The 19,460-nt window shown below is 45.1% G+C and overlaps 1 protein-coding gene across 1 annotated transcript in view; it reads left to right on the plus strand.

The window, feature by feature from the left end:
* The first annotated feature begins 503 nt into the window (after positions 1-503).
* The window catches only part of MAT2B (methionine adenosyltransferase 2 non-catalytic beta subunit), a 52,468-nt gene continuing 33,511 nt past the window's right edge, over positions 504-19,460 (plus strand). Inside the window, exons 1-5 of the mRNA XM_075343395.1 lie at positions 504-509; positions 2,998-3,112; positions 8,959-9,111; positions 9,202-9,395; positions 16,078-16,191. Coding sequence (XP_075199510.1) covers positions 504-509; positions 2,998-3,112; positions 8,959-9,111; positions 9,202-9,395; positions 16,078-16,191 — 582 coding nt within the window. The remainder of the gene's footprint in view (positions 510-2,997; positions 3,113-8,958; positions 9,112-9,201; positions 9,396-16,077; positions 16,192-19,460) is intronic.

The raw sequence follows: 19,460 nt of genomic DNA on the forward strand, positions 1-19,460 counted from the left end.
AAGACAAATCCTTTATTTGAAATAAAATACAGCACCCTCTTTCCCCTCTTTATTAAACCCAAAAAGACTCTTGAAGTTCTGCCGTAATTCACACACTGTCCCACGACGGTCCTGGCTCTGCTACATCCAAGCCTGAAGAGACCGAACACATGTCTGATCTCTACAGGCTCCGGGAAATCCTGACAAGGGGGACCTGGCTAGCAGCAGTGACTTCACTTAGTTCACTGGAGGTCATACCCAGGTTCCCATGGTATGACCTCTGATGACCTGAAACACTCTTGCTTAAAGTGCAGGGCCACACACCGACGGCCCTTTAACAGTGACAGTGCCAGCCGTGCACTTCAAGCCAGAGTACTTCAGCATTTTCTCTGTGTTTGTGTTTTTCTTTTTACTTATAGGATTAGTGATGGGGGGGGTCACTGTCATAGACTGTGGGTGCGCCTAACTGCAAGCAGTCACATACACTAGGTCGGCCAGTGGGCAGGGAAAGCAGTGCATATGCAATGAAGGTAATGAGCGGCCCCTGAACTGGATGCGTGGCCTGGAAGCAGCGTACAACCGGTGTTTCGGTAAGTACAGCGCACCTGCGCCTATCCCCCATCCCTTCTATCAACATTTTTAATCGCTGGATTCTGGTCCCCGTAGACTTCTATATGGGGACCGGAATCCAGATACAGATTTTAAAAAACAGATAAAAGGGACCTGCTAAACCCGGTTACTGCGAGTCCACTCATCACTATAAGGGTAAGTTCACACAGTGCGTTTTTCGCGGCGTTTTTGCGCAGTTTTCGGGTGCGTTTTTGCTCAGAAAACTGCATGATTTTGCTTCCCCAGCAAAGTCTATGAGTTTTCATTTTTGCTGTCTGCACACAGCGTTTTTTTTCAGCTGCGTTTTTGTGGTGCCACAAAAACGCAGCATGTCAATTATTCCCGCGTTTTTCACTGCGCTTTTCATCCATTGAGTGCAATGGGATGTTGAAAGACGCAATGAGAAACGCAAATAGCTGCGTTTTGGTGCGTTTCTAAGACCAAAAACGCAGCTATAAACGCAGGAGGTGGGTAGTAAAGTGACGTGTACAGGAATAGGATTCCTTCTGTCAGTAAACACAGAAGCGTGAATCCTCCCGGTACCGTCAACGCCGCTTCCACCTCCCGTCCTGGGCATGTCTGCTGCCGTGCGGCGCCATGTCAAAAGTGAACAGTAGAAAAAAAAAAAAAGTTATACTCACCTGTCTGCACCCTCCCGGTGCCATGCCCGCTCCCAGATCCTCCTCCCGGTACCGCCGCTCAGGGTGTGTGCAGTCTCCCCGGGTACGTATGCCTGCAGGATGCAGGACCTGGCGATGGATCACCTGATGCAGTCACCTGACGCATCAGCTGATCGTAAGTCTCGGGCTGACGCCGGCGCCCAGCCGGTTATCAGCGGATGCGTCAGGAGACTTCATCCCTGATTACCGACAGCTGCTGCAGCGATCGGACAGGATCAGACTCCCGCCCTATCGCTCCAGGAGCTGCCGGTAATCAGCACATAAGTGAGTATTTTTTTTTTTTTGCACCGATGCATCTGCTGATTGTATAAAAGCCGATTATACAATCAGCTGATGTGTGATGTGCTTCAGCCCCTAGAACCTGACATCATCTGATTGCTTTGCCTTCCAGCAAACCGATCAGATGATATTGGATCCGGATTGGACGGCGCGGGACCCTTGACCCAGGATTACTGCGGAGGGGGGTTCTTTATTTCAATAAAGATGGAGTCACTAATTGTGTTGTGTTTTTATTTCTAATAAAAATATTTTTCTGTGTTTGTGTTTTTTTTTTTTTTTTTATCTTTACTAGAAATTCATGGTGGCCATGTCTAATATTGGCGTGACACCATGAATTTTGGGCTTAGGGCCAGCTATACAGCTAGCCCTAACCCCATTATTACCCAGCGAGCCACCCGTCATCAGGGCAGCTGGAAGAGTTGGATACAGCGCCAGAAGATGGCGCTTCTATGAAAGCGCCATTTTCTGGGGTGGCTGCGGGACTGCAATTCACAGCGGGGGTGCCCAGAAAGCATGGGCACCCTGCACTGTGGATTCCAATTCCCAGCTGCCTAGTTGTACCCAGCTGGACTCAAAAATTGGGCGAAGCTCACGTCATTTTTTTTTAAATTATTTCATGAAATTCATGAAATAATTAAAAAAAAAAAAAAAAAAAAAGGGCTTCCCTATATTTTTGGTTCCCAGCCGGGTACAAATAGGCAGCTGGGGGTTGGGGGCAGCCCGTACCTGCCTGCTGTACCCGGCTAGCATACAAAAATATGGCGCAGCCCACGTCATTTTTTTTGTTGAGGGGGGGGGGGCAAAGAAATCCTGCATACGGTCCTGGAAGGAGTATGCTGAGCCTTGTAGTTCGACAGCTGCTGTCTGCTCTCCTGCATACACTATTGGATGGAGTATGCTGAGCCTTGTAGTTCTGCAGCTGTCTGCTCTTCTGCATACACTAGTGGAGAATGAAGAACACATTGAAGAAGGAAATGACATCAGACCTTTTTTTTTTTTTTTTTTTGTTCACTGATAAACGCATCAAGACGCAGTGAGCAAAAACGCAGCAAAAAAACGCACCAAATCGCGGCAAAACGCGTGCGTTTTTTGCCGCGTTTTTTTGCCGCGGGTGCGTTTTTGTGCGTTTTTTTTGACGCAAAAAACGCACAAATACGCAGCGTCAAAAAAACGCAGTGTGTGAACCTAGCCTTAAAGAGTCATTCTGGGATGGATTTACAAACTAAATGTACTATTATCAGGGCCAGGGGATCTATTTAATTGTTAGATTAGGGGACAGCTCCTCTTCACGATACAGATTTCCTATCTTCTATTCCTATTGCTAGAATAAATCCGCACATGGCTATAGTCCTCTATTTCACACAGCATACCTGATTTCAAGTCTGCCTTATCTGCCTTTATTTGTAAATCAAATAAAGTGTTCTCTAAATTGTATGCTTTTTTTTTCCAGCCACATGTGATTGTTCATTGTGCTGCGGAGAAGAGACTTGATATAGTTGAGAACCATCCATATTCTGCTTCCTTGTTAAATGTGGGGGTTTCTGAGAATTTAGCTAAACTCGCAGGTAATATGTTAATTAAACCGAAGTTATAGTAAATCTTATTTTTCCCGTGTTATAATTCCCTAAAATCGGTGTGTAAGAAAATAACACCCCTCTTATACAAGGTGAGTGCTGCATTATGATACCCCTTGGTGCAGTCTGGACGAATTTGGGGCAAGTAATGGATTTTATAAGAATCACAAGCCATGTGTTCTTGTACCATCATTAGCCCTCAGTCTGTAGCAGAGCATACTCTTAATACAAATATTAGCTTGTGTTACCCCTATAAAACAAGCTTTTTGCCCGGTTTTCCAATGCCTGATGACATGCTGTACATGACCGTATTGCTTTTTCTGGAGTGTATATTGGCCATCCAGTAGTATTGGAGCCACATGTCGTCTAATAAGGCAGGGTTTTTCAGTAAGGCACAAAAAATGTAGTCTACTGCATTTTTGTGCTTTCCTAAAAAAGACTAATGGTGATTAAAATGAGATCAGACAGATCACAAAGTGACTGCTTCATTAACCCCTTCAGCCCCCAGCCTGTTTTCACCTTAAAGACCCGGCCATTTTTTGCAATTCTGACCAGTGTCACTTTGACAGGTTATAACTCTGGAACGCTTCAACGGATCCTGGCGATTCTGAGATTGTTTTTTCGAGACATATTGTACTTCATGTCAATGGTAAATTTAGGCCGATATTTTTTGCGTTTTATGTGTGAAAAGTTTGGAAATTTGGCGAACATTTTGAAAATTTCGCAATTTTCAAAATTTGAAATTTTATGCCCATAAATCTGTGAGATATGTCACACAAAATAGTTACTATATAACATATCCCACTTATCTACTTTATACCAGCGCAATTTTCGAAACAAAATTTTTTTCCGTTAGGAAATTAGAAGGGTTCAAAGTTCATCAGCAATTTTTCATTTTTCCAACAAAATTTACAAAAAAAATTTTTAGGTACCACATCACATTTGGAGTGACTTTGAGAGGCCTAGGTGACAGAAAATACCCAAAAGTGACCCCATTCTAAAATCTGCACCCCTCACACTGCTCAAAACTACATCCAAGAAGTTTATTAACCCTTTAGGAGCTTTACAGCAACCAAAGCAATGTGGAAGGAAAAAATGAAAATTTTACTTTTTTACACAAAAATGTTACTTTAGCCATAAAATTTAGCATTTTCACAAGGGTATCAGGAAAAATGCACCATAAAATTAATTGTGCAATTTCTCCTGAGTACACTGATATCTCATGTGTGGGGGAAATCAATTGTTTTGGCGCACGGCAAGGCTCGGAAGAGAAGGAGCATCATTTGAATTTTTTAAAGCAAAATTGTCTGGAATAATTAGCAGATGTGATGTTGCGTTTGGAGACCCCCTGAGGTGCCTAAACAATGGAGCTCCCCCACAAGTGACCCCATTTTGGAAACTAGACCCCTCATGGAATTTATCTAGATGTTTATTGAGCACTTTGAACCTCTAGGGGCTTCACAAAAGTTAATAACTTTGAGCAATGAAAATAAAAAAAAAAAATTACCACGAAATTGTTACTTCAACCAGGTAGCTTTTTTTTTCACAAGGGTATCAGGAAAAATTGCAACATAAAATGTATTGTGCATTTTCTCCTGAGTACACAGATACCTCATATGTGGTGGAAATCAAATGTTTGGGCGCACAGCAGGGCTCGGAAGGCAAGGTGCGACAATTGACTTTTCAAACGCAAAATTGTCTGGAATCGTTAGTGGATGCCATGTTGTGTTTGGAGACCCCCTGAGGTGCCTAAACAATGGAGCTCCCCCACAAGTGACCCCATTTTGGAAACTAGACCCCTCATTGAATTTATCTAGATGTTTACTGAACACTTTGAACCCCTGGAGGCTTCACAAAAGTTAATAATGTTCAGCCGTGAAAATATATATATTTTTTTTTTACCATGAAATTGTTATTTCAACCAGGTAGCTTTTTTTTCCACAAGGGTATCAGGAAAAAATGCACCATACAATGTATTGTGCAATTTCTCCTGAGTACACAGATACCTCATATGTGGTGGAAAGTAATTGTCTGGGCACACAGCGGGGCTCAGAAGAGAAGGAGCGCCATTTCACAGCAAAATTGGTTGGAATTATTAGCGTACGCCATGTTGCGTTTGGAGACCCCCCTGAGGTGCCTAAACAATGGAGCTCCCCCACAAGTGACCTCATTTTGGAAACTAAACCCCCATGGCATAAATCTACATGGGTAATGAGCACTTTGAACCCTCACGTGCTTCATACATTGAGGCATAAAAACAAAAAAGTACTTTTTTTTTTTCCCACAAAATGTTATTTTAGGCTCCATTTTTTAATTTGTACAGGGGTAACAGGATAAAGTGGACCGCAAAATTTGTTAGGCAATTTGTTCTGAGTACGCTGATACCTCATATGTGGCAGAAAACCACTGTTTGGGCGCACGGCAGAGCTCAAGAGGAAAGGAGCGTCATTTGACTTTTTAAATGGAAAATTAGCTGGAATCGTTAGCCGCACCATGTCGTGTTTGGAGATCCCCCTGATATGCCCAAACAGTGGAGCTCCCCCACATGTGACCCCATGTTGGAAACTAGACCCCCCCAATACAAAGAAACATTGGTTTGGCATAATAAAAAATACAGACGTCAGTAAAAAAAAAAAAAATATATGCACCTGCAACTGACGCTAAGGCAAGCGCCACACGTGAGAGCAATGCACAAATCTCGCATCGCATCACCCGACACAGCCGCACACTCCTGTCTGGAAGAGAGCGACCGTGCCGGATGATGCGGTGTGAGACTCGAGCATCGCTCTCATGTGTGGCACTGGGCTGACCCTTACAATATTCAGTAAAAAATACTGTAGTTGATGATTACTACAGTATAATTTTACTGGCCCTAAACTAAGTTTATTTGTATTTCTTTCTTAGTTTACAGAAAAAAAAATTAGGACGAATGCACGGATGTGCTGCAAAAAGGGGGGGACTAGGTGGGATGGAAAAAAGATGGATGGAGGATAGAAGGGCGCAACGGATGCAGGAGCGGCGGAGGATGGGTGAGGGGGCACGGCGGAGGATGGGAGGGCGTGGCGGATGGAGGAGCGGTGGAGGATGGGTGAGGGCACAACGGATGCAGGAGCGGCGGAGGAAGGGGGGGCGAGGGGAAGGGTGGAAGGGGAGTGGGAGATGAGATTGGGGATAGCTACCTTACAGAATGGATCTAGGCAGCAGGATTGCAGCAGATCCGGGAGGGGGGAGAGGGGGCAGAGGATTAAGGGGATGGGAGAGAGCAGGCAGCAGATCAGGGAGGGGGCAGAGGCTGATTGGGGAGTGAGGTGGCAGATGCAAGGGCGCAGAGGCTGATTGGGGAGTGAGGTGGCAGATGCAGGGGCGCAGAGGCTGATGGGGGAGTGAGGTGGCTGATGCAGGGGCGCAGCGGCAGATGGGGAGAGAACTGGCAGATGGGGAGAGTGCGGCGGCAGATGCAGGGGAGAGTGGAGCGGCAGATGCAGGGGAGAGTGGAGCGGCAGATGCAGGGGAGAGTGGAGCGGCAGATGCAAGGGAGAGTGGAGCGGCAGATGCAGGGGCGGTGGAGCGGCAGATGCAGGGGAGAGTGGAGCGGCAGATGGGGAGAGAGCAGTGGCTGATGGGGAGAGGGGAGCGGCAGATGCTGGGGCGGTGGAGCGGCAGATGCTGGGGCGGTGGAGCGGCAGATGCTGGGGCGGTGGAGCAGCAGATGCTGGGGCGGTGGAGCGGCAGATGCAGGGGAGAGTGGAGCGGCAGATGCAGGGGAGAGAGCAGTGGCTGATGGGGAGAGGGGAGCGGCAGATGCTGGGGCGGTGGAGCGGCAGATGCTGGGGCGGTGGAGCGGCAGATGCAGGGGAGAGTGGAGCGGCAATTGGGGAGAGAGCAGTGGCTGATGGGGAGAGGGGAGCGGCAGATGCTGGGGCGGTGGAGCAGCAGATGCAGGGGAGAGTGGAGCGGCAGATGCAGGGGAGAGTGGAGCGGCAGATGCAGGGGAGAGAGCAGTGGCTGATGGGGAGAGGGGAGCGGCAGATGCTGGGGCGGTGGAGCGGCAGATGCTGGGGCGGTGGAGCGGCAGATGCTGGGGCGGTGGAGCGGCAGATGCTGGGGCGGTGGAGCGGCAGATGCTGGGGCGGTGGAGCGGCAGATGCTGGGGCGGTGGAGCGGCAGATGCAGGGGAGAGTGGAGCGGCAGATGGGGAGAGGGGAGCGGCAGATGCTGGGGCGGTGGAGCGGCAGATGCTGGGGCGGTGGAGCGGCAGATGCAGGGGAGAGTGGAGCGGCTGATGGGGAGAGGGGAGCGGCAGATGCTGGGGCGGTGGAGCGGCAGATGCTGGGGCGGTGGAGCGGCAGATGCAAGGGAGAGTGGAGAGGCCGCCGTGACGCTCTCCTCCCGCTGCGCCACCCCCTGCATCTGACGCCGCTTGCTCTTACTGCTGAGTAGCGGCATAACATGCAGGGGCGCAGCGGGAGAGTAGCGGCGTCACATGCAGGAGCGCAGCGGGAGAGCAGGGCCGAAGCACATGGAGCAGGGCAGCGGTGGATCGGGGGCTGTGACTCACAGATGGGCACCCGAAGGGATCGCTCTCCTCAGATTCCACGGAGGGAGACGCTGAGGAGAGCGATCTCCTACAGCGAGCTCACCCGGTCCCAGAGGCACGGTGCTGCTTGGAGAAATCGGTCACAAGGCCGATCTCTCCAATCAGAGCTGGGGGCGGGTGCAGTAAAGCTCACTGAGCTCCAGCCAATGGCCAGTGCTGCAGCAGCACTGACATAGCTGGATTTCAATGCTTCAGCCATTTTCAATGGCTGAAACATAACACTGGCTGTGATTGGCTGACGAACGCCGTTCAGCCAATCACAGCCTCCGTAGGTCCGGGAAGGAGACACCACCCCTCCTGAGGTCAGGTACAAGTCCTCTCCTTCCCGAATCTACAGTTTTTTAAAACCGATCCCGGTGCTCCGGGGCCGCGATTTCGCCATGACGGATCTATTCGTCATGGGTCTTTAAGTACCAGGGCACCATGACGGCTAGATCCGTCAAAGGTCGTGAAGGGGTTAAAGCCAATGGCCCCGTCAGCAGATACGCCTGGATCCCAATGAAAGCCTTGATATATGGTACACCGTGGTGTAAATCCAGCCTAAGTGGTCATGGTTCACAATTTCCTATGACTTGCCCATTAGCATTTCCTTAAAGGGTTGTGATGCCCTGAAATGGGTGTCTGTGCCGATACTTGCGCTCCACTCCTGCAGGAGAACGCCTAGGTGGCCTGACCGGTATCTGCCCAGTGAGAGGCCCTCCAGTAACTGGCACTTTGCTATGTGGCCATCACTGCCCATCATTTTATTAGTGGGTAAATGACCCAGCTGAAGCTATAGCTTGAGCGAACAGTAAAATACAGCTATGTTACTATATCCGATTATCACTACTAAAATCTAACAAAATGAAACCGTGTGAACCCAAAAATAAAACTGTAGACCACTTTTATGCTATCAGCCAGGGAGGGGGGAATTGGTCATGGACAATTGTGCCAGTCACATAAAGCTTTATAGATCTACAATTGCAGGGACCTCCATACATTGTAATCCTCTGTTGTCGTGCCAGTAATGTCTAAATAGGATTATATTCTGATGCTGCAGATTTCTATTCTATCTATTTCCATTCTGTATGGAAAATTCATGCCAAATTCCAGTGTAATACATGTGAATGGGGTTCAACTAAAGCTTATTAACAAAAAAATGATAAATATTGTATATTTTAGGTCACTGTCCATAAAAATAAGAGGCCAAACAAACGTTTTTGTGCACTGTATTAAGTGTGTATTTTCTTCTGTAATGTAGCTGGAACCGGATCATTCCTGATCTATATTAGCACGGATTATGTATTTGATGGAACTAGCCCTCCATATACAGAAGATTCGGAGCCCAACCCTTTGAACATGTATGGTAGAACCAAGCTAGAAGGAGAACGAGTTGTGCTGCAGAACAATGATGGTAAGGAGCAGTTACTGCAAAAAAAAAAAAAAAAAAAAACTTTTCTAGAGAATACTAAACAAGGTTTTCTACTGTCTCTTTGATGGGAAGGTGCTGCCGTGCTCCGAGTTCCTGTGCTGTACGGCAATGTGGAGAGGACTGCGGAGAGTGCAATCACCGTTCTGTTTGACCAGGTGCTGCAGAGCAACAAATTGGCCAACATTGACAACTGGCAACAGAGGTTTCCCACCGAAGTAAAGGATGTGGCTAGCGTGTGTGTACAGATGGCAGAAAGAAAGCTTCAGGTAAGAAAGTAGATTTAACATCTAATTTTAAAGGGAACCTGTCACGTGGAGAAAAGGTATTATCCTGCAGATATGGGGTTAATCTCCAGGCTAATTGCATTCTGAACCTACTTGCTCCCTACATATTAACCGTAGAACGCGCAACCATAGAAATCTACCCTTTCACATACCTGGGGCCTTTTAGGCCTGTGTGCAAATAACATGGAGTAACTCAAATACTTTTCAAAGTTTTAGTTGAGATGTGAACATTTCAAAACATTAAGTTAACAAGTAATCTTGCAGAAAAAAGAAAACAAGTAACCTAGCAGGCCTGCAAGGCCCCAGGTATGCGTTCTAGGGTTAAACTATGCTGCCAGGAGGAAATTAACTTTTAATCTTCCCAGCAATGTTCCAGTTTCAGTCACGGCTTCGCGGCGGCGGTGCCGCAAAGCATTCAACTGCTGTGAAGCACAGACTGCAGACAGCAGCCCCCTGCATCAGATGCTATCACGGAGGGGTCTATGTACCTGCGGTCTGCAAGAAGCATCTGAGAGGACACTGTGGGAACGGAGGATAGGTGAGAATAATTTTTGTGTGTAAACAGCATAATAGGGGATAGGAAAGGGACCAGTAAGAGGGCAATACTAGAGGGCATAAGAATGGGCACATTACAATAAGGGGAGGTAGGACAAGGATGGAAGGATGGGCACATTACATTTTATTGGAATCTATTTTTTTCTATTTTTGATATTTACCAGAAGCTGCTGCATTGCCCACCCTAGGCTTATACTCGAGGTTTTTTGTGATAAAATAGGAGCCTCAGCTTATACTGGGGTCGGCTTATACTCGCGTATATACAGTATATTTACCCAAACAATACTTTATTCAAGAAAACAATAACAGGTAAATATAAGTAATAATTAAAATAGAACGAGGGTACTACATAGTATGTGGGGACATTGATATGGGTATAGTACAGAAAACCCTCCAGTATAATGTCTTATTTGGATAAATATACTCCTTTTAGCGGTTGTATTATCACTCTTCTAGTGCTACAAAAATAAAAACCAGGTGGGATTTAGAGGGACCATGTGTGCAGGCATTAATGATTGACATAAAGTACTTAGTTTACAACATAAGCCTTCAAACCAGAAACCAGCCACCAGGATTTTTCCATATGAAGTAAAGGTAGTGCCAAACTGGCACCAAAATGCTGAATCCAGGCATACCTGCTGTAGAATGATCAGATGCTTGGTTGCGAAAATATCTTTGATCAAATTTCCAGAAATGGACTGCACTATGACTGACATGTGCAGCGCGGGCGGGTCTCTGTGGGTCAGATCCTCTGTGTATATTCTCCTTCAGCCTCCTCTATGGCATGCCCCCTTTTCTTTATTTAAATATTGTGCTGCTAAAAGCAGCAATGGCGAATGTGACCCTGACGCTCATGGTCTTCACCGCAGTGTCTTCAATAAAATGGCGCTGGAGATCACGGTACGTGCATGCTTGGACTCCAGCACCTTTTTAATGAAGTCATAATTACTGTGGCAGTGCGCATGTGCCACCAACAGCAGCAATAGCAGTGTGGCACGATATTTATCTAATGAAAAGGGGCCATGCCATAGAGGACACAGGAGGAGTAATATACACAGAAGACCTGACCCTGTAAGGCCCGCCCCCGCTGCACACGTCAATCATAGTACAGTGCATTTCTGCAACTTTGATTAAAGATCTTTTAGCAACCGAGCATCCGATCTTTCAACAACAGGTATGCCTGGATTCAGCATGTTAGTGCCAATATGACACTGCCTTTACTACATATAGCAAAATCCTGGTGGTTGCTTCTCTTTAAATCTCAAACCTTGACACTAATGTGTTTGCAAACTAAATTATCTTTCCATTAAAGTTTCCATAATCACTGGTACCAGATATATCTCTCAAAATGGCTAAATGTAATATTTTATATTGTGTTAGCCTGTAAATAGAGAAACCGAATCGGACTGTGATGTCATTGAATTAAATTACATACTCTGGTCTTTTTGTATCATTTCTCAAAATGTACAAGTCCATATTGTATTTGCTCCATTTGTCAGTTTGGTACAGACCAGTTACACAGCTACCTCCCGATGTCCTCCGGTTATGACTTGGAGAGCAATCTTTGCCACAATATTTGCAGGGAATTAATTAGTGTTAAAAGAGAGAACTTTTTTTGCACCAACATTTATCTCATCAGTCCTTACTGGCTGATACAATAAGGAATACTCCTAGTGCAGGAACAGACAGCTGGGTCTTACAATACCCCTTTTCTGTCCCATTGTATATTGCTACATACTACTATACACAAACAGCTGGAATACAGATGTAGCAGAGCTTAAATGGGGATTTCCTATCCTAGTAAGTGATGATAGATCGCTAGGATATATTATCGTATCAGTAAAAGGGGTTGTCCTATAAATAAAGTAAACTTTAGTCAGTATATCTTGGTAATAAAAGTAGGTTCCACAATTGGATACGTAAAAAAAAAAAAAATGTTCCTGTCCCGAAAATCTTACAATTGTTGCTTTGTGAAAGTGTCAGAGCATGCAGGAACATGGTTGGATATACCAGAGCTCTAGGGCAGAGAAGGAAGGAAAAGCGTATACAACATTACAGCATGGGATCACAGCTGATGGTTTACCTCACAGAAATAGTTTTTAAACGGGCAGGGAAATGTTTACCTCACAGAAAGCAGCAGCAGCTATGATCCCATGCGGTGCTATAAGCATGCTTTCTTTTCCATTCTCCCCTGGCCAGAAGATGTGGTATGTGCCGACCAAGTTCCTGTACAGTCACACACGGCCATTACACAGTACATAGCAGGGGCACATTAAGATTATCTCAGCACAGGAACATTTTTTTATTTATTTAATTTTTTTTTTATTTTTTTTTAAACGACCAGTTGTGGAACTTTTTTTTTTTTTTTTTTTTATTCCAAAATCTATTAACTAAAGTGTGGTTTGTAATTTTTACCAGAGCATGAGAACCCCCTTTAACCCTTTCACGACCGGCCGATTTTTCGCTTTCCGTTTTTTTTTTTCGCCATTCTTTTTCTGAGAGACGTAACTTTTTTATTTTTCAGTCAATATGGTCATGTGAGGGCTCATTTTTTTCGGAACGAGCTGTACTTTTAAATGAAACCATCAGTTTTACCATATTGTGTACTAGAAAATGGCAAAAAAATTCCAAATGCTGAAAAATTGCAAAAAAAGTGCGATAGCACTATGGTTTTTGAGATATTTTATTCACTGTGTTCACTATATGGTAAAACTGATGTGTGGGTGTGATGCCTCAGGTCAGTGCGAGTTCGTAGACACCAAACATGTATAGGTTTACTTTTATATAAGGGGTTAAAAAAAAAATCGGAAGTTTGTCCGAAAAAAGTGGCGCACGTTTTACGCCATATTCCGTGACCCGTAGCGTTCTCATTTTTCGGGATCTTAGGCTCAATGACGGCTTATTTTTTGCGTCTCGAGCTGACGTTTTTAACGGTACCATTTTTGCGCAGATGCTACGTTTTGATCGCCTCTTATTGCATTTTGCGCAAAAGTTGTGGCGACAAAAAAACGTCGTTTTGGCGTTTGGAATTTTTTTGCCGCTACGCCGTTTACTGATCAGATTAATTGATTTTATATTTTGATAGATCGGGCGTTTCTGAACGCGGCGATACCAAATGTGTGTATATTTTTTATTTTTTTAACCCTTTAATTTTCAATGGGGCGAATGGGGGGTGATTTGAACTTTTAGGTTTTTTTGTTTTTTTTAATTTTTTAAAACTTATTTTTTTACTTTTTTTTTTTATTTTACTAGTCCCCCTAGGGGGCTATTGCGATCAGCATTCCGATCGCTCTGCAGTATCTGCTGATCACAGCTGGAAGGCTGTAAACAGCAGATACGCTGTCTTTCTCTTTTGCTGTGCCCCGGGCACAGCGAAAGTGAAACCAATTCATGTGTAGTACAGGAGTCATCACATGACCCTGTACTACCATGACAACTATCGGGAGTCACGTGATCGCGTCACGTGACTTCCGGTTTCGGCGGTAAGTAAAACTTTACCGCGATTGCGCTTATAATGGCGCTGTCATGTATTGACAGCGCCATTATAAGGGGTTAATCGGCACGAGCAGATAACGATTCTGCTCGTGCCTAGCAGGCACACATCTCAGCTGTGAAAATCAGCTGAGATGTGTGCCGATCGCGGCATGCTGCCGCCGGAGGACCGCGGGCAGTAAGATTATGTCATTTAGGACGTAATTTTACGGCCCGCGGTCGTTAAGGGGTTAAAGAATTTGTCCCTGGTAAAAACCAGCAATGTTGCAATTTACTTATTAAAAATCCTCTTTTATTTTTAATTTTTTTATTTTATTTTAATATTCAGCTCATTGCTTTGGCTACAAGCCACCTCTGCAGTCTATCATAGATGGTCGGTTGCCTAGTCAAGGAGTATCTTGTATGCTCTTTAGCTTAGTTCTTCAGAGCTCTCTGAAGAGTATTTACATATTTAGATTACCAGAGGAGAATATCATGGTGTATAAATCTCCATACACAAACCTGTCACTCACCACAAGGAGAAACGTTATCCCTCAAATACCCTAAGGCTATGTGCCCACGCTGCGGATTTACCGCGTATTTGCCGCGGATTTACCACGGATTTTCCGAAAATCTGCAGCAGCGGCACTTCCAAGCCATTTCAATGGCATTTTGGAAATGCTGTGTCCATGCTGCGGATTTTTCCGCGGCGGATTTGCCGCGGATTTTGATCCGGAAAAATCTGCAGCATGTCAATTCTTTGTTGCGGATTTTGGTGCGGATTTGGGTATAGAATGGAAAAAAAAAAATCCGCATCAAAATCCGCAGGTACATTCTACCGTGGACACATAGCCTAAGAGGCTTTTCTGTTTTGCCTTGATGGGGGATAAATACCCTTTAACACGTGTCTACATATAGAGTTTCTGGTTTGACTTCTTATTCCAAGTCATGTGGCAAGGCCCTATTTAAAAGGTCGATTTTATCCTTCACAATTGCTACTTACGTGGAGCTAGAGTTCCTGTCCCTGTCCCCTTTTTTTTTTTTTTTTTTTTCTTTTTCTTCTTTTCTCCAAATCCCTGCTATGAATCTGGCCAGTGCAAGCATATGCCGCTCATAAGAACTGTCAATCATCAGGTGTTTGAACCCCACTCTTTCCCCTCCCTCACCTGGACAACCCCTTCAAAAAAGCACTCCTATGATCTCTTTTGTTCCAGTCCAACTACTTGATTGCGCCCCATCCCCCCCCCCAATAATTGCATGACTACAGAGGCACGGTGCAGCTTCAGGATTGCTTTGCTTTAGTTTTTTCCTGTACTGCAACTCTCCGGGCCACCTGGCTGTGCACGGAACAGTAGCTGGACCCATTGACTTAAAGGGGTTAATTTTAAAGTTCATTTTCATCAATATATTTTGGAATAATTAGAAGTTCTACAAGTGGATATGTTTTAATAATTGATGTTCTTGTGCTGAGATTTTATATTTGTGTTCCTGCTATGTACTGTGTAATGGCCATGTCTGACCGTACAGGAAAATGGCCTGATCACCCTACATCTCCCGGGTTGCAGAGGATGCAAAAGTAAGTATGCAGACAATACAGCATAGGATCACAGCTGTTTCTTTTGGTGAGGTAAAGCATTTCCCTGCCTGTTTTTAAAACATGTTTTACCTCAAATAATTATTTGCGATCCCATGCTGTATTGCATATATGCTTCCTCTCCTGCTCAGGAGCCGTGGTATGATCAGACCATGTCCCTGTACAGTCAGACACTGTCATTACACAGCACATAGCAGGGACACATATATAAGAATATCTCAGCCCAGGAGCCGTGGTATGATCAGACCATGTCCCTGTACAGTCAGACACTGTCATTACACAGTACATAGCAGGAACACATATATAAGAATATCTCAGCCCAGGAGCCGTGGTATGATCAGACCATGTCCCTGTACGGTCAGATACTGTCATTACACAGCACATAGCAGGGACACATATATAAGATTATCTCACCATAGGAACATTATTTTATCCACATCTAATTGTGAAAAAGTATAATTATTCCAGAATTTATTGATTTAAAATGAAACCCCTTTAAGCGCACTACGCTATAGTAGGTTCCGGAGAATGCCCCAGTACAGAGGAAAGACTCGGCCTCTTCATTCTTAGGATTAGTGAGGCTCTTAGAGTTGCAATCACTTGAATTATGAGTGACATGCCATCAATTACTGGAATATGACTTTCCCTGTAAACGAGCAATCCTAAGACTAAAAGGGGTAACTTCATGCCTATAGATTGTGGTTGCACAGTATTATATTCTTGAGTGAATAAAATGACAAAAGTAAAGGATAAATATTTATAGTCAGAATAAAGTCTGTGGTGTAAGGGGTCATTTATCCTCCATAATACATTACATACATGGATTAATGTGTGCCCGAATACCTTGTGTCAATCCAAGAGCCATCTCGTCCAATCGCAGCACAAAACATGGAGATGTCAGCTACTAATATTATTTAGGTACGTCACCTCGTGAGCTTTGGATACATGTATTTTTATCTGCTTATTGCTGTGGCTTCAAGTACTTAAGGCCATTAGGACAGTGTATCTTCTAAGCAGTAATGGCCATTTGTTATCACTTCCCAGGATCCCTCACTAAAGGGCATTTTCCATTGGTCTGGAAATGAACAGATGACTAAATATGAAATTGCTTGTGCCATGGCCGATGTTTTCAATCTTCCCAGACGCCACTTAAGACCAGTAAGTACTGTAATGTATACTGTGACGTAAGGGTGGATGTTTGTGGATATTCTTTTAGGCATGAATTATCGTAATTAGAGATGAGCAGAGCTGACGAGATTCGAATTCACCAAATTTTCGAGATTTTACCAAGATATTCTATTTTGTCCTCACCTATCGTACCATCACCCATTCCCTGTAGACTGTGAGCCCTCGCGGGCAGGGTCCTCTCTCCTATACCAGTCTGTTTTGTATTGTTATTGCTTGTTGTACGTATACACTCTTTCACTTGTAAAGCGCCATGGAATAAATGGCACTATAATAATTAATAATAATTTGCAGTTAGAGGTATTCCCATCTCCAAGATCCAATCCCCATATGTAGTTGGTGTAATAATAATATTAGCCAATGCCTCCAATTAGAATTGTAGTATATTTCTCTTGATATAGCCATGTTTGTTACCTCATGTGCAATGCATTTCTGCTCTAGTATCTGTGGTTACGCGATCACAGACAACTAACAAACTCACTATATGAGTGAACGTAACCATGGATATCTAAGCTGCAATTCCCTGCACATGAGGTAAGAGACATTGCTATATCAGGAGAAATGTACCACATTTCTAATTGTAGGGTTTTTTTTATTATTATTATTATTATTATTGTTATTATTATTAGATGGTGGCCCGATTCTAGCCCATCGGGTATTCTACAATATGTATGTAGTTTATTTGAAGTGTCTCTTCCTCTCGACGTTGTCGTTGCCTCGCTGCTGCTCCTTTTCTGACCTCCTCAGTGGCGTATTTTTTCCAGCACCCATGACAGCACCACGAGAGAGAGGATCCGCCCTTCAAGGACAGGAAACCTCCAGAATAAAAAGGGGCGGCACCTCTCCCCGCATCAGTTGGTTTCCTGTCCTTGAACTGGGAACCTCCAGGAGCGGCGGTTCAAGATGGTCATAGGAACCGAATTCTTCAAGTTGTCCCAGCCCTGGCCGGTCGGTTCTGGCAGCGACAAGGGTCCTGCTGCGGCTGGCAGAGGTGCTGAGGGATTGCCACAGCGGGCCCACGGGGGTTGTGTCTGTGTGCAACAGCGCCTCCTTGCTACTGTCTCACCCCTAGCCGGACGGGGGGCAGAGACATGGGTCATGCTGCTGCAGGGAGGCTGAGGACGCAGCACGGTAGCCCACGGGGGCTGTACCTGTGGGTAGCGATGCCGCTGCCTCACCAGTAATGGAGCGCAGAGCACCTTCTACTATAGGATGCAGCAGCGCCAGCTTACCCGGTAAGTCCTGTGGGCACGTGTTAACATGGGCGCTCCGGTGTGGCTGTACGTGCGGCAGCAGGTGGTGGTGTATAGGTTGGCGCCATCTTGTGAATCGCGGCCGCTGCACGTATGGTGCACTTGTGAGACACCCTCTGCTTAAGATGCGACAGCGCCATCTTACCTGGTAAGTCCTGGGGCGCAAGGTAACATGGGCGTTCCGGCATGGCTTTACAGCGGGCAGCGGCGGCGTGTACGACGGCGCCATCTTGTGATTGGCCGGCCGCCGCGTGTGTGATCGTCTGCGCACGCGCGAGATACGCCGGGGCTGTGTGTTTTAAGAGGCAGACCGAGGAGCACTAGTTTGTCTGTTTTATGATACATATTCAGGAATTCAGCTTTTTACTGACGTTTATGTGCATCCCTCTAGTAAAGACAATTAAAGGCTGTACAGTTAGGTTCAGAAATATTTGGACAGTGACACAATTTTCGCGAGTTGGGCTCTGCATGCCACCACATTGGATTTGAAATGAAACCTCTACAACAGAATTCAAGTGCAGATTGTAACGTTTAATTTGAAGGTTTCAACAAAAATATCTGATAGAAATTGTAGGAATTGTACACATTTCTTTACAAACACTCCACATTTTAGGAGGTCAAAAGTAATTGGACAAATAAACCAAACCCAAACAAAATATTTTTATTTTCAATATTTTGTTGCGAATCCTTTGGAGGCAATCACTGCCTTATGTCTGGAACCCATGGACATCACCAAACGCTGGGTTTCCTCCTTCTTAATGCTTTGCCAGGCCTTTACAGCCTCAGCCTTCAGGTCTTGCTTGTTTGTGGGTCTTTCCGTCTTAAGTCTGGATTTGAGCAAGTGAAATGCATGCTCAATTGGGTTAAGATCTGGTGATTGACTTGGCCATTGCAGAATGTTCCACTTTTTTGCACTCATGAACTACTGGGTAGCTTTGGCTGTATGCTTGGAGTCATTGTCCATCTGTACTATGAAGCGTCGTCCGATCAACTTTGCGGCATTTGGCTGAATCTGGGCTGAAAGTATATCCCGGTACACTTCAGAATTCATCCGGCTACTCTTGTCTGCTGTTATGTCATCAATAAACACAAGTGACCCAGTGCCATTGAAAGCCATGCATGCCCATGCCATCACGTTGCCTCCACCATGTTTTACAGAAGATGTGGTGTGCCTTGGATCATGTGCCGTTCCCTTTCTTCTCCAAACTTTTTTATTCCCATCATTCTGGTACAGGTTGATCTTTGTCTCATCTGTCCATAGAATACTTTTCCAGAACTGAGCTGGCTTCATGAGGTGTTTTTCAGCAAATTTAACTCTGGCCTGTCTATTTTTGGAATTGATGAATGGTTTGCATCTAGATGTGAACCCTTTGTATTTACTTTCATGTAGTCTTCTCTTTACAGTTGACTTAGAGACAGATACACCTACTTCACTGAGAGTGTTCTGGATTTCAGTTGATGTTGTGAACGGGTTCTTCTTCACCAAAGAAAGTATGCGGCGATCATCCACCACTGTTGTCATCCGTGGACGCCCAAGCCTTTTTGAGTTCCCAAGCTCACCAGTCAATTCCTTTTTTCTCAGAATGTACCCGACTGTTGATTTTGCTACTCCAAGCATGTCTGCTATCTCTCTGATGGATTTTTTCTTTTTTTTCAGCCTCAGGATGTTCTGCTTCACCTCAATTGAGAGTTCCTTAGACCGCATGTTGTCTGGTCACAGCAACAGCTTCCAAATGCAAAACCACACACCTGTAATCAACCCCAGACCTTTTAACTACTTCATTGATTACAGGTTAACGAGGGAGACGCCTTCAGAGTTAATTGCAGCCCTTAGAGTCCCTTGTCCAATTACTTTTGGTCCCTTGAAAAAGAGGAGGCTATGCATTACAGAGCTATGATTCCTAAACCCTTTCTCCGATTTGGATGTGAAAACTCTCATATTGCAGCTGGGAGTGTGCACTTTCAGCCCATATTATATATATAATTGTA

This window comes from Anomaloglossus baeobatrachus, chromosome 4 (genome assembly GCF_048569485.1).
Source record: "Anomaloglossus baeobatrachus isolate aAnoBae1 chromosome 4, aAnoBae1.hap1, whole genome shotgun sequence".
In the NCBI taxonomy this organism is placed as follows: domain Eukaryota; kingdom Metazoa; phylum Chordata; class Amphibia; order Anura; family Aromobatidae; genus Anomaloglossus; species Anomaloglossus baeobatrachus.